Here is a 13,578-nt window from a genome sequence, read left to right as displayed (position 1 = left end):
AGAAGTATATTGTTTTCACAAGTTCAAAAGCAATCATTATCTCTTTGTCTACCTATATTAAATAAATGGATTACTGCAGAAGTAATGAGGTTACACCAAGGTATCTCGAGTTCTTATCTCTAGATGAGGGGTTTCAAATTGTTCTGGGTGGACATTTTCAAATGGTTTATTGAATGGCCCAAACTGGAAATACACACATTGATAAATTCTAGTATTTTCTCTCTTAACATCAATTGTCCTATGGAGAATATTTTCCCCTACCTTCTACATTCAGATCAGTTTCCTTGCTTTAAGGTATTAAAAAGCTATTCTTGTGTATTCTTGTTTCAAATTTCAAACTGACACCTCTCCTTCCCAGCATGCCAGGCCATAACCTGAAAAATCTGGAATGGGAAGGGGCATGGTACGTTCCTCCTCGCTCTTCTGAGTTCCCCCTCCTCTGTCTTTGATGGGGAAAGATGAGAGATGATCAAGGTCTTTGGCTAGCCTGGAGCTGTTGTGATCCTCTTCTGATTAACACTGGATCGCTGTCAATAAGATCTTAGGGTAGGTGGTCCAATGCTGATTCATAGAGAACATTTGTGGCTTTTAGAGCCCTAGAGGGGACTTCATCACTGCAGAGTTCCCTAATATGGGAGATTCTCCCCAGTTCAACCAACCTCATCCATAGCACCACAGTACCTGCTGATGGTTCACCTTGAACATATTGTTCCTGAAATTCTTCTCTGTAACTGGCAGCCCTCTCACATGGAGTAACAAGAAAGTGGCTTGATCCCACTACATTCTGAAGTGCTACATAGTTCATGGGAAACCTACTTATTCTCCAACAAATAATGGAAAGGTGGACTGCCCATGACTGCTCCTTTATGCTTGTCTTGTCCAGTCAGTGCTCCTCTCACCTGTCCAATCTACCCTATATGCTCTATAAGGAGGCATCCAACCAAGGAATGAGGTGGCATCCTCCCCTGTGACAGGTGCCTTCAACCTCTTGCCGCTCTCCTCTTCCCCACCATTAGACCAGGAGGTACATGTGACTTTATATAAAGTGACAACAATGCTTTTATGATAACATGATATGGAGAAAAATTAACAGCTGTGGTGTAAGATATAAAACCATGAACCGCCATTGGGAATAAAGGGAGATGGCAAGAGGGGAGGGAAAAAGCTAATTTGGGACAGATGCAAACACAACAGAATAATGTCTGCCACTTGGAAAGATGTAGTCAAAGAATGCACTCCACTGATGTGGCTTTCAGAAATGAGCCTGGCTGTGAGAAACACCCATATGTAAGGAAGTTACAGGACACGGAGATGGAGAAACAGCCATATGTAAGGAAGTTACAGGACACGGAGGTGGAGATAACATGCAGAAAGGCTCAGGAGCCAGGCAAGGCCCTGCCTCAGCCCCAGGCACCACCTTATCTGTACACATGCATAACCACTCACTCACTGGGTGTCTTTTTCTTTTCAATCTTCAGGAAGAGGCAGCCAGAATTCTCGCCCACCAGCCAGTGTCCGTCGGCACATGTGCAGCTTTGAAAACCCCCACACTGCAGTGAATGTGTAAGAGAAGCTGCATGGAAAATAGAGTGGTTTGCCCTTGCTTTCTCTCTCCTGGGTTTTTCCACTTTCTAACACGGAAACAGATGTGGTGCATGCCATCCAGAATGAGGAACCATTTACGTGCCATGGTTTGCACGACTGCCTTAATTTGATTGTCCATCTTTCTTAAAAGGACACTGTCAAGTTGTTAGTCGTTTCGCTTTTTTTATGTTTCAATGCAAGATGCAACACTTTTTCTGATTATGGAGATTCGCTTTTGTTTGTGACTCCCACTCACAAGCTTGAAAGTGAATTTTCCCCTTTCACAAAGTTGTCAGCTTCTCCTTGGCAAACAGAGCTTTTTCCTTTTCTTTTCTTTTTCTGCCTTTTAGCTGTTGCACAAATGTTTGAAATTGATCCTGTCTGCATTAAAGTAAAGCCATACTTGAACTTCTGGAAGAGTTCCACAATGTCGGTTTCAGGGGTGGGCGCTCACAGGAGCCTCTGTTGGGGGCCTCCCTCGCCTTGGGGAGCACAAAACAAAAGTTTTGTGAGCCCCACAAAGAGTAAGTTTTATAAAAAGCAGAGTAGTTGTTTTCCCAGGATTCTGAGTGCTTTTATCAGATTTCCCTATCTGATAAAAACGATGCATGTTTGGTCCAATTTTTGACCTTTAGATCTTGACAGTGTCTCTTTAAGTTAACAAAAGAACATAGACCATGTTCAACTCATTGTGCACGGAGTCTGTGGTCATTTTCAGCTGTTCCTTTACAGCCCTCCAAACTCCTGGGAGAGTCAAAGGTACACATTCCTGCAGCAGGAGGGAACCCACTGATGAGGTGTCTGTGGCTTCATTGCTCTTCAGATGAGAAGGGCCTAATCTGCTCAAATGTTTGCTACTGAACGTGGCCTTGGAGGCTGGTGAATGGGGCCCTAGCATCTCTTCTCTTGACTCAGTGGAGTGCATTGGGAAGTCTGTGTTCTGCTAGAACCTTAAAAAGCCCAAATAGAAACCAAATTATATTGACTCTTAGAGGGAAAAAATACAGTAGTGATGTCAATATGTTTCACGTGGCGGTTTGAAGGCTCCTGTATTTATAGATCAAAGCCACTCTAGTCTGCTTGGATGCATTTTTAAAAAATTCTCCCCAGTCAAAATCCGTTGAGTGTTTCTTGTGCCAGACATTGAGTCTGACCAAGGACATAGCAAGGAAGTCCTCATTATGACAGCTGCTGGCTGCCTGTCAAAATGTATTGATGGGGAGAGTAAATGTACTTGTCTTGTCATGACAGCAGAGCCAGAGAGAGAAGAGAGTCTCCTAACATTTCATGACATAAAGGTGAGTGCCTAAAAACAAAGGCTGAGAGTGGCTACAGCCTTGGAAGGTGAATGCAGCAATCAGCAAAGCTAACAAGTTGGTTAAGAATTTTCAAATCAGTATCTATTGAAGCTTTCTTTCTGGAGACTATACAGGATAAAGAAGATATTGGTAGCTTTGAAGCTACCAACAGACTAAGACTGCCTAATTTTAGCCTTGGGTGTTCCTGAAAAGAAAAGGGAAAATACACACTCTCTGTGACCTTCAGTTCTCATAGCTTTTGTAAATAAGAAAGGTGAAGGGATTAGTGATGGAAATAAAGGTGACTACTGGTGACTACCATTATGGTCTGCCGAAATCTGTTTGTGTCTGAGGAATAATCTCAGCTGAGCAATGTAACTGCCCTATGTTTCCAGGGTAAACTGTGAGGGCTCCAGGTAGAGCTGAAGAGCATCAAATGAGTTGCTGTTTAAATTATAGGTTTGGTACCATGGACCATAGAAGCAATGATAATGCTTGACCTGACATTTCTTCATAGGGAGCATAATCTAGGTTCATCTCTACTTTCCGGAGGAATATAATTACACCTGCCATATGGCTGCTAAAACAATTCTTCTATACAATATGATATTTTAAATAAGTTTTGGCATGAGAATTCCTTCAATCAGCCAGTAGTCATGTTTAATATGTGCTTAGGAAAAGTTTAGTAACCATCAGAATTCAGCTCTTTAGTTTTAAATTAAGTTGTCAATTTTATTAAGACAGTAGACTCCATGTCCAAAGTTTATGGGGCCTTCCTTACTTTATTGACCTTGTTGAGGTAATTTCTTTATTAATTCATTGAAGAAAGCTCAGGCTTAATAAAGGCAAACTGATTTCCTTGGTGCTGTTTTTTTTTGTTTTGTTTTGTTTGTTTTTTTTGTGTGTTTTTTGTTTTGTTTTTTAATCCAGTATCATATAGCTTTAGGATATAGAGTGTGATTGATCTAAAGATTCTTAAAGGACTGTTTGTTTAAACATATTGGGGTGACATTGGTCAACATGAACACATAGGTTTCAGGTGTGGGTTTCTGTATTACAAGATCTGTATGTTGTACCATGTGCCCACCACTCAAAGTCAAATATTGTCGAGGGAACCATATATTTAGACTTTGTAATATGGTAAATTTCAGCTAGCCAAATAGTTCTCTGGCTTGCTTATGATGAGGTGAGACTCAAGAAGAGAAGGATAAACTTCACAATGCTGTTTAAAATTTAATATCAGCAGAAATTCCAGGTTCTCGTGTAATCAAAGAGCATTTGTCTTGAATAACACAGTCACAGATTCTCTATTTTACAACTAGTGGTGAGTCAAAAGGTGAGAGATTTTAATTACATTCAGATGGGCTCCCTGAGAATGCATACTGACTATGCAGGCTTTTCTGGAAAGTCTTCAAGAAGTGGAACTGGATTCCATGGGAGTTGTTTGTATCAAAGACTAGCTTGAGGTTGCCTGGGAAAACAGTTGTCTGATTCAAGTGATTTAAATAGTTTCTGTGGCTGAGATTCTACAAACTCAACTGCATTTTGGTACCAGTGCGCTGAAGTAGGTAGAGGTGAGATCTTTGGCGTGTCTCCATGGAGACAGCACCACCCCTTCCTCGAAAGGTCTCCTGTCTCAGCCATAGCTGCAAGGCCTGGGCAGAATCACCCTCACGCCTGTCTGTAGCTTTGGCTTGTTTTCTTAACTTGGTACCCCATTCTCTCCAGGCTGTGGCCCAATGGCATTTCCTATTTCCATTTTCCTTGTCAGAGGAAACAAATGCTAACCTCCTCAGGCTCCTAGGAGTGTCTTCCCTCCCCGTCCTGTGAAGGTCTTTCCTCGTCTGTGGGCTCTCTGGATGCCATCCTTATGTCTGTTGGGAAGCTATTAAGCCTTGAATTGGACATAAGGGAGACAGGTGTTGTGTGAGCTTCCCCCTCAGGCAGCTTGTTCAGGGTGCTTTCCTCCTGATCTCAACACCCACCCACTGCTATTCCCGTTTTAGATCTCTCTGGAGCAGAGAGCAGTGTTCTTGGCAGATGTAACTAGTACTTACTGAGACAAATGAGACAGTATCACTCTGACCGCTAAGATATACTGATCTGTGTGCACCACCCACTTCCAATGAGTCTCTGTGGTGCTGTAAATATTGGGTTTTCTGTTTGGGGGGCTTAGCTCTGAACACTATGGGTGTATATCTTCCCTTCCTTACTCTCAGACCTAACAGGGGTTTCCTCCAGTAACTTCCATATCAATAAAAATATTTAGCCACCCAAGGTAGTTACACCAAATACTACTGCATTTCATCTTCAAATATGAGATTAGTTTAGGCCTGATACCTGTCTTTTGAAAAAGCAAGAAGGATGGGATCCTTTGTATCAATTATGTGGTAGTTCTAGACTAGGGAGCTTTTCTTAAGATTAGGAAACTGAGTCAAATCAAATAATAGAAGAAAGAAGTTGGTGGCATTGATAAGGTATTGGAGTTATCTGAAATTAAATAATAGTCTTATTTCACAGTAACATTTTATTTTTATAGTGCATTTATCCCTTTTGCTGCCCCATATTTTATACATTTTTCTCCTCTTGGTATCAGGAATGGGTTCCAAACCTTTTCAAATAGGATAATTGCTTTACAAACCAAAATGGATATTAAACCTTCAACAAAATCTATGATATTATTTGTACCTTTACTAGTGGCCACTTAAACACAAAATACAAAAAAAGTTCCTCGGGATTTAGTTGCACTTGTATCTAGCAGTACATTTATCACAACAGCATTTGTGTGCATTTAAAAATAACAGTGCCCAGCCTGGCTGGTGTGGCTCAGTTGGTTGAGCATTATCCCATGCACCAAAATTCCCATGCAGGTTCGATTTCCAGCAGGGGTGGGCAAACTTTTTGACTCGAGGGCCACAATGGGTTCTTAAACTGGACCGGAGGGCCGGAACAAAAGCATGGATGGAGTGTTTGTGTGAACTAATATAAATTCAAAATAAACATCATTACATAAAAGGGTACGGCCTTTTTTTTTCAATAGTTTTATTCATTTCAAACGGGCCGTTTGCCCATGGCTGATTCTCAGTCAGGGTATATGCCTGGGTCATGGGCTCGATCCCCAGTAGGGGGCGTGCAGGAGACAGCAGCCAATTTATGTTTCTCTCTCCTGGATGTTTCTATTTTGCCCTCTCCTTTCCTCTCTAAAATCAGTAAAAACATATTTTAAAAAACACACAAAAAAACCCAGTGCCTAATCTACAAAGACATACTATTGATTCAGTCTATTGATTACATGCTTAATGCCCATGTAAATTCACAATTCAAGCTGTCTGTGAACCGCAGGTTAGAAATAACTACTCCAGGGGCCAAAGTTTACACTTTGTACTGCACTTTATAGAACAGCGGTTCTCAACCTGTGGGTCGCGACCCCTTTGGGGGGTTGAACGACCCTTTCACAGGGGTCGCCTAAGACCATCAGAAAACACATATATAATTACATATTGTTTTTGTGATTAATCACTATGCTTTAATTATGTTCAATTTGTAACAGTGAAAATACATCCTGCCTATCAGATATTTACATTACGATTCATAACAGTAGCAAAATTACAGTTATGAAGTAGCAACGAAAATAATTTTATGGTTGGGGGTCACCACAACATGAGGAACTGTATTAAAGGGTCGTGGAATTAGGAAGGTTGAGAACCACTGCTATACAAGATGATACATTTTTCCTCCACTATCTCTGGATTTTAGAAAACCATTTATGTTGTCCTTGAAAAAAAAGTTCTAATTTTCTTACTCTGGTCAATGCCCTGGGGGATTAGGATTGCTTCCTAATTAAACAGTACTTTACAGCAGACTCAGAGCATGACTCTAGGGAAAGGACAGCTGCTAATTTTGACCAAAGGTGGGGGAAGGGAGGGACTCTCCCACCAAAAGAATAAAAAGTGTATCAAATTAAAACAGAACTAAATTATGATTGTGTCTGTCTGCAAGATGGTTGATAATACCTTTAACACATGGGGGTGCATGATTTTGAAAGAGGCCCACGTACAAAGCCTGAGCAACGAGGAAAACAGTCACTGTGAGTGAGTAATGTCAGTCCCAGGCATACAAGGATGCCTTTGTTGCTAGTATATGGGAAGGCAAAGATCACTTGGGGCTAGAATATGTGGAGACTGGTTGAAGTAGGGGCAGACTTGTTCTCAAGGGACATTTACTTATTTATTCATTCATTCATTTATTTTCTCAAAGCCCTCCCCTTTGGTAACTATCAGCTTCTCCTCTATACCAATGTGTCTGTTTCTATTTTGTTTGTTCATTTGTTTTGTTTTGTTTTTAAATTCCACACATAAGTGCAATCATATGATACTATCTTTTTCTATTTGACTTATTTCTTTTGGTCTAATACCCTCCAGTTCCATCCGTGTAATCACAAATGGCAAGATTACATACTTTTGAAATTGCTGAATAATATTCCATTATGTATATACTACTTCTTCTTTATCTATTCGTCTATTGGTAGACATCTAAGTTGCCTTGGCTATTACTAGTAATGCTGCAATGAACATAGGGGTGCATAGGTCTTTTCAAGTTAGTGTTTTTGTTTTCAAGGGACTTGTTTTATAAAACACACACACATCTAAATGAAGACACAAGGCATCTTTTTTTAGTTTAAGGGTTTTCTGAATGAGCATTGAGAGGCAGGAATTTGGAGAAGGAAAAAGTGTTTCTATTTCCATTGAAAGAAGACGGAAGTCATTGAGGTTGGGTGGAACACCAAGTAAGACATGCCGTATATGAGCAAGGCCTGAGGCAAATATGTCTTATACTTCCTGGAAGGAGTATATTGACTTCACAAAGAAACAGTGTGAGTTGAGTGGAAATGGAGGAGATTAAGGAAGATGAAAGTGGCAGGTGAATTTACCCATAGTTTTAATATTAAATTTAATATAACAATTTGGAGATGAGATTTTTCTTAGACAATTAAAAATACAGCATAGATGATCATTATGTATGGAGGAATTACCTTTTGCACAAATAGTGATCGAAATGTTAGCTATTATCTATTTTAGAACCTTGATATCTAGAATTTCTATAGTAGATATCAGGATTCTTACAAGAATTGGTACTTACTTGGCTCACTTCACTTTTCAAATTATAAAGTATGAAATGTCAAAATATTATGCTCATCATAATGTGACACTCACATATAACTTTTGAAGCATTCATACCTGCATTTTCAAAATGATTAAATAAGCCATTATATTAACTATTGATCATTTCCTACTTTTTTCAAACAAAAGATTATAATGTGGAATAATCTATTTTACACATCCACCTATTCCTTTTAATGTCTCCACGTGTTATTTTTGTGCTACTTTCTTGTTTTCATGGATATAGCAGAAGCAAAAACTCCTAATTAAACGGAAGAGAAAGTATTTCCTGATTTAAGTATTAACATTGTTGTTATTAATATGGTATGGTAAACTACCACCATCTGCTAAAAAGCTACATAGAAAATAAGCCAAGGATCCAAAAATAAGATCATAGTTATTACAACATACAGAATAGAAATTGTAGTGGGCACACACAGTCTATTTCCTTTTCTTCTTCTATTCTATGTAGCTGGTTTTATGAGGTCCCCATGAAGATGGAATGGGTAAGGCTGGGGGCTATTGTTGCCCTGGGATTTTACTTCATCAGGGTTCATTCAGGAAAAGGCCAGGGAGGGGTTTTTGGTCTCAGTAAGTTTTGCTTTATCTGAATCTTCATTTTGTCTCATTGGTATCAAACTATGCCGGAGAACTAAAGCAGGATCCGAGCTTCTGTATTTTCCTGGACTTCCTGGTTCTATCTCTTGTCAAATACACCTGGTTAAAAGTCCCCAGTGTGAAAACCCCACACCACCTGCTGTGAAGCAGGGCCTTTATGTGAGTTGCGATCCATCATATGTGTCAGGAGCGATGCTTGGAAATAAAAGGAACATCGGTAGTTATGAAACACTGAAACGGGTCTGGGTTTTCCTGTCATCTGCTTTTCTTTCTCGCCCGCACAGGTACCATGCGTGTGAGCATGCCGCTGTGGTAACAGGAGATGCCTGCATGGCAGAATGGGCAGCTGAGAGCTGTGTGCTATAACCCTGCAGGACAATGAGAGTAGCTTTGTCTGTGGGTATGAATTTGTTCCAGGGACTAAGAAAACTAAGAAGAAAGGGAGGTCTCCGTGTTCTGCTATTCACGTGTAACTAAGTTTTGGAGTCTTTTAAAGACGTGCATTGAGCAATAATTTTGTCATTGCCTTAGAAATGTGTGTGTGTATGTGTGTGTGGTTGTGTAGTAACTTTGTGAAATCTTAAACCTAAAAAGCTGCTTCTACAACCAGCTGGCTTTTCTCCCTTCTAATTTTTCTCAGGGTCAAAAGGTCCTGCCTCATCTTGGGGTGGATGGAACCACCAGCGGCAGTTTCGGAGCCAACCTGGGGTCACTGGAACTCTTAGCATTGAATCGGGAATAAGGAGACACTGGGGGTGGGGGAGACAGTCGAGGGGCAAATCCATTTGCATTGAGCTGGGCTTGCAAAAAAAAAAAAATGATGTATATGTGTTTCATCCGTGTGCATGAAATACCTGCAAATAAACCCATCTCTATTTTATTCATAGTTCTAATGGCAAGTCTGTGTCATGGTCTGAACCAGGTGGAAGACAGGTGCCCAAGGGACAGCACATGTGGCACCGCCTCTCTGTGCACGTGAAGACCAATGAGACGGCCTGCAACCAAACGGCCGTCATCAAGCCCCTCACTAAAAGTTACCAAGGCTCTGGCAAGAGCCTGACCTTCTCCGATACCAGCACCAAGACCCTGTACAACGTGGAGGAGGACGCCCCGCCGGCGGGCTTCAGCCCTCCCAGCAGCCCTTCCATGGTGGTGCACCGGCGCGTGCCCACGGCGGTGAGCACCCCGCCGCTGCTGCCCCACCTGACAGCGGAGGAGACGCCCCTGTTCCTGGCGGACCCGGCCGCCCCGCAGGGCTTGCCCCCTCCGCTCCCGCAGCCGCAGCCGCAGCCGCAGCAGCCGCCACCGCAGAAATCCTTCCTGGACCAGCTGCAGGGCGTGGTCAACAACTTCAGCACCGGCACCCCGGATTTCAGCGCGGTGCTCGCAGGCCCCGGGGGCCCGGGGAACGGGGTGCGCTGCCTGTACCCGCCCCCGGCGCCCCCGCAGCACCTGCAGATGCTCCCGCTGCAGCTGAGCACGTCGGGGGACGAGCCCGCCTCCCCCGCGGCCGAGGACGAGGACGACAGCGAGAGGTTTCAGCTGCTCCAGGAGTACTTGTACGAGCGGGAAGGGACCACGGAGGAAGACGAGCTGGAAGAGGAGGAGGAGGGCCCGCAGGCGGCCAGCAAACCCACCCCCGAGGCCTCGCCCGCCCTGACGCCCCCGTCGCCTTTCCGCGACTCCGTGGCGTCGGGCAGCTCGGCGCCCAGCTCCCCGGTGTCCGAGTCCGTGCTCTGCACGCCTCCCAACGTGACCTACGCCTCGGTCATTCTGAGGGACTACAAGCAAAGCTCTTCCACCCTGTAGGGGAGGAGGTGTCCACATGGAAGAGCAGGAGAAGTCGGCGAGCACCAGCGCCTGGGAGGGGGTGCAGAAAGCTGGGGAGCGCCTGGGAGTGGAGGGCGAGCTCAGGAGGGAAGAGAAGGCTGCTGCTACCCGGAGGGAGGTCAGAGGGGGAAAATTCCGATTCTTGAATTATTCAAAGTCTTCCCTGGGAAGAAAGGGAACTCTGACAAAGCACAATCCCATCCCGATATAGTATGTGACTTTTATCACAAAAATCAATCAAAATGAAATCGACAAAACAATCTCCCTTTTTTGGACAATTGTGCATAGAATTGCAAGCCCCCCCACACACGTGGCCAGTTTGGAAAGGTGCAGGAGGTGAGGACCATCGGGTTGAATCATGAGTTCCCCTCATGGTGTTCCTGGGGAGCTTGGTGGAGCCAGACAGAGGGGGGGGGGGTGAGGGAGGGGCAAGCAGGAACCCCCGCAGGGAACCGAGGGTGGGGGCACAGACCCCTGGTCTTCAGGAGACCCGGGAACTGGCGGGGTTAGGGGCCTCTCTTCTCCCACTGCACCTGACACAGTGCAGCCGGCTGTCACACTTAGAGAAAGGTGCATGGGCATCCTGCCGCTGTGTTCGGGACAACAGAAATAGCAAAATTATCACCAAAAAGTGCTTCATCAGTAGAGCTAGGGAAGGGTGCAACGAGAAACTAGACAATAGATACATAAGCATGGAGCTTTGAACAAAATCAGCACATTCAGCTTCCCATGTCTGATACTCGCTGACTGATGACTGGGGGAAAGGCCAGAACGAGAGATTGTATCAAGAGTTGCTGAAGACCTTTTATGGATTAACGTGTTAGTGCCAGGAGGGCTCTCCTTTGCCCTTCAGTTACAGAGAACGAACCATGTGGCAAAATTGTTACCTTCCATTTACCGTAGCAAATAATACTTAACCAGTCGAACTTCTAAGATGCAGTATGTGTATTTGGTGCCAATGTTTCTCCCATTAAGTACAGAAACAAATCCATCTCTGAATTTAACGGTGTACTCATAGCAACTACTACTGGCAAATTAAATGTTTAATGATGAATAATTCTTTCCTATTGTCACAGAAGTCCCTGTAACTAGCGAGTGAACGTGTTCTTGTATACATGTGATAATAAAATTTGTGCAATGTAATGTCCATCTACCTGCAACTAGAAGATTGTCTTTCCGATATGATATAGATATTTTTATGTTCCAATCATGTTTTATAGACCATCCTCATATCTACAGGAACTATTTGAAGGTTTGAGTGCTATGGTCCAATGTTTTTCATATGCTGCTCAGACGGTCCTTCTTCTTCTAAGAGGACACTTACTTTTCAGGTATTTTATGATCTGGAAACATTATTAATGAAGTGGTTTGAAAATCTGTTATAGTGAAAGTCCTTAAGAACTGTGGGTGAAAATAAAAAGGTATGTTTTATAAACTTGCACACATCAGCCCCATCCCACAGGCCAGGCCAAGGGACCCCCCGCTGGTGCACAAATTCGAGCACTGGGCATCTAGATAAAACATAAGCTTGAAATGACAGTATTTAGGTGATTTCAGGTTACTCTAGGGTGGTTTTTTAAAAGCTTTTCCACAGCTACTTGAGCTTGATGTGCTTAAAGCATACAATAACTTCTAAGATTGATCATAATTTCTCAAATTATTTACCACCTTTTGCTTTCTTTCAATTTTTATTTTCATGTATTCTTGTTCCTATAGTTCCACGGCCATACTTTTCTTTAGGTTTTTGTTATTTGCTATGTGTAATATCCATGTATGTGCAAGCCAGTTGTTTTATTTTTGCCTTCCCCTTTTCAGCCCAAATAAAGAGGTTTACTTGCTGCTTTTGATTTCTATTATTTATGGAATGAATCTTTCCCCCTTAAACATCTTTGTTGATGCCTTATGTTCAGTCATATGGTAATATGCTTCCTTCATGTTGAAGCTTGTGATTTCTCAGTCAAAACTCATATTAGACTCTTTAAATCCATGCTACATCATTTGTTCAGAGTTTAACATCAACTCCAGTGGCCGAGGCTCATGTTTTTCCTGTCTCCCCCATATTCTACTGCCAAGTTTAGTCAGTTCCACATCAAGGATGGATTGTATTTCTTTTTTAAAAAGTATGACGCCTTTAACATTTATAACACCTTTGATAGAAAGACCTTATGATTAAAACATGGGTTTCACTTCCATATTTTCATTGTAATGAAGCAGAATGAGAAATATGGATGGTTCCTATGCTTATTAGGTGGTCTACTAATTGGCAAACCAGCAAGGGAATGTATACTATTTAATATTAGTGAAACAAGTTTTTTATCTTAAGACCACTAACCCATGTCCTTGATATGTGCATTCAGATTTTTTTTTTTTAAAGAATAGACCAGGAAAACTGCTTCTGCTATTAAAATACTATAAGATGTAAGCTTGTTCTGAGGTTTTTTGAGACATTTGGTGAACACATTCAACATTGGTCACATAATTACTCTGAATGCCTCCTATTATGATTAAAAGTTTTCCTCAATACAATAGAATATTAGGTCTTATAATTGTTCAAATTTGGAAATGGACATATGCATACCTGACACCCAAAGAGCAGAAACTCTTCTCCTTAATATATGTGCTTATACATGCTGTTTAGCTTCTTGTAAATGTGTTTTAGTTTGGCTTGTTACTGCCTTTTGTCAAATAATCTTGGCAATGCTGTATAATAAATATTTTCTATTTATTAAATGTGTGTGTGTGTGTGTGTGTGTCCCTCCTCCTCTCCCCCTCCTCCTCTCCCCCTCCTCTCTCTCTCTCTCTCTCTCTCTCTCTCTCTCTCTCTCTCTCTCTCTCTCTCATCAGTAAAACATATCCTCAGGTGAAGATAAAAACAAAGGGCAACCAGAGAAAATTTTATGTGGAAAGGCTGCATTGTAGCTATTGGGATTAGACACTCCACTTGCTTTCGCTGTTGTGCAGACCCATAAGAGACACGGAGTTTTGATCTGTTGCTACCTCCACTCAGAGGAACAGAATGTTTTGCTGACACTTTGGATTCCAGGAAGGGGAGCCAGATGAACCTTTGGAACCAGGTCACACTGATAATG

General features: G+C 42.4%; 1 protein-coding gene across 1 annotated transcript in view; it reads left to right on the top strand.

The window, feature by feature from the left end:
- The window catches only part of GRM1 (glutamate metabotropic receptor 1), a 304,715-nt gene extending 292,392 nt beyond the window's left edge, over positions 1 to 12,323 (top strand). Inside the window, exon 8 of the mRNA XM_081093945.1 lies at positions 9,547 to 12,323. Coding sequence (XP_080950071.1) covers positions 9,547 to 10,468 — 922 coding nt within the window. The 3' untranslated portion in view covers positions 10,469 to 12,323. The remainder of the gene's footprint in view (positions 1 to 9,546) is intronic.
- Positions 12,324 to 13,578: the final 1,255 nt, after the last annotated feature.

This window comes from Myotis nattereri (genome assembly GCF_964212035.1).
Source record: "Myotis nattereri genome assembly, chromosome: 6".
Lineage (NCBI taxonomy): Eukaryota > Metazoa > Chordata > Mammalia > Chiroptera > Vespertilionidae > Myotis > Myotis nattereri.
Note: the sequence above shows the minus strand (reverse complement) of the source record. Positions and strands in the feature narration are given on the sequence as shown.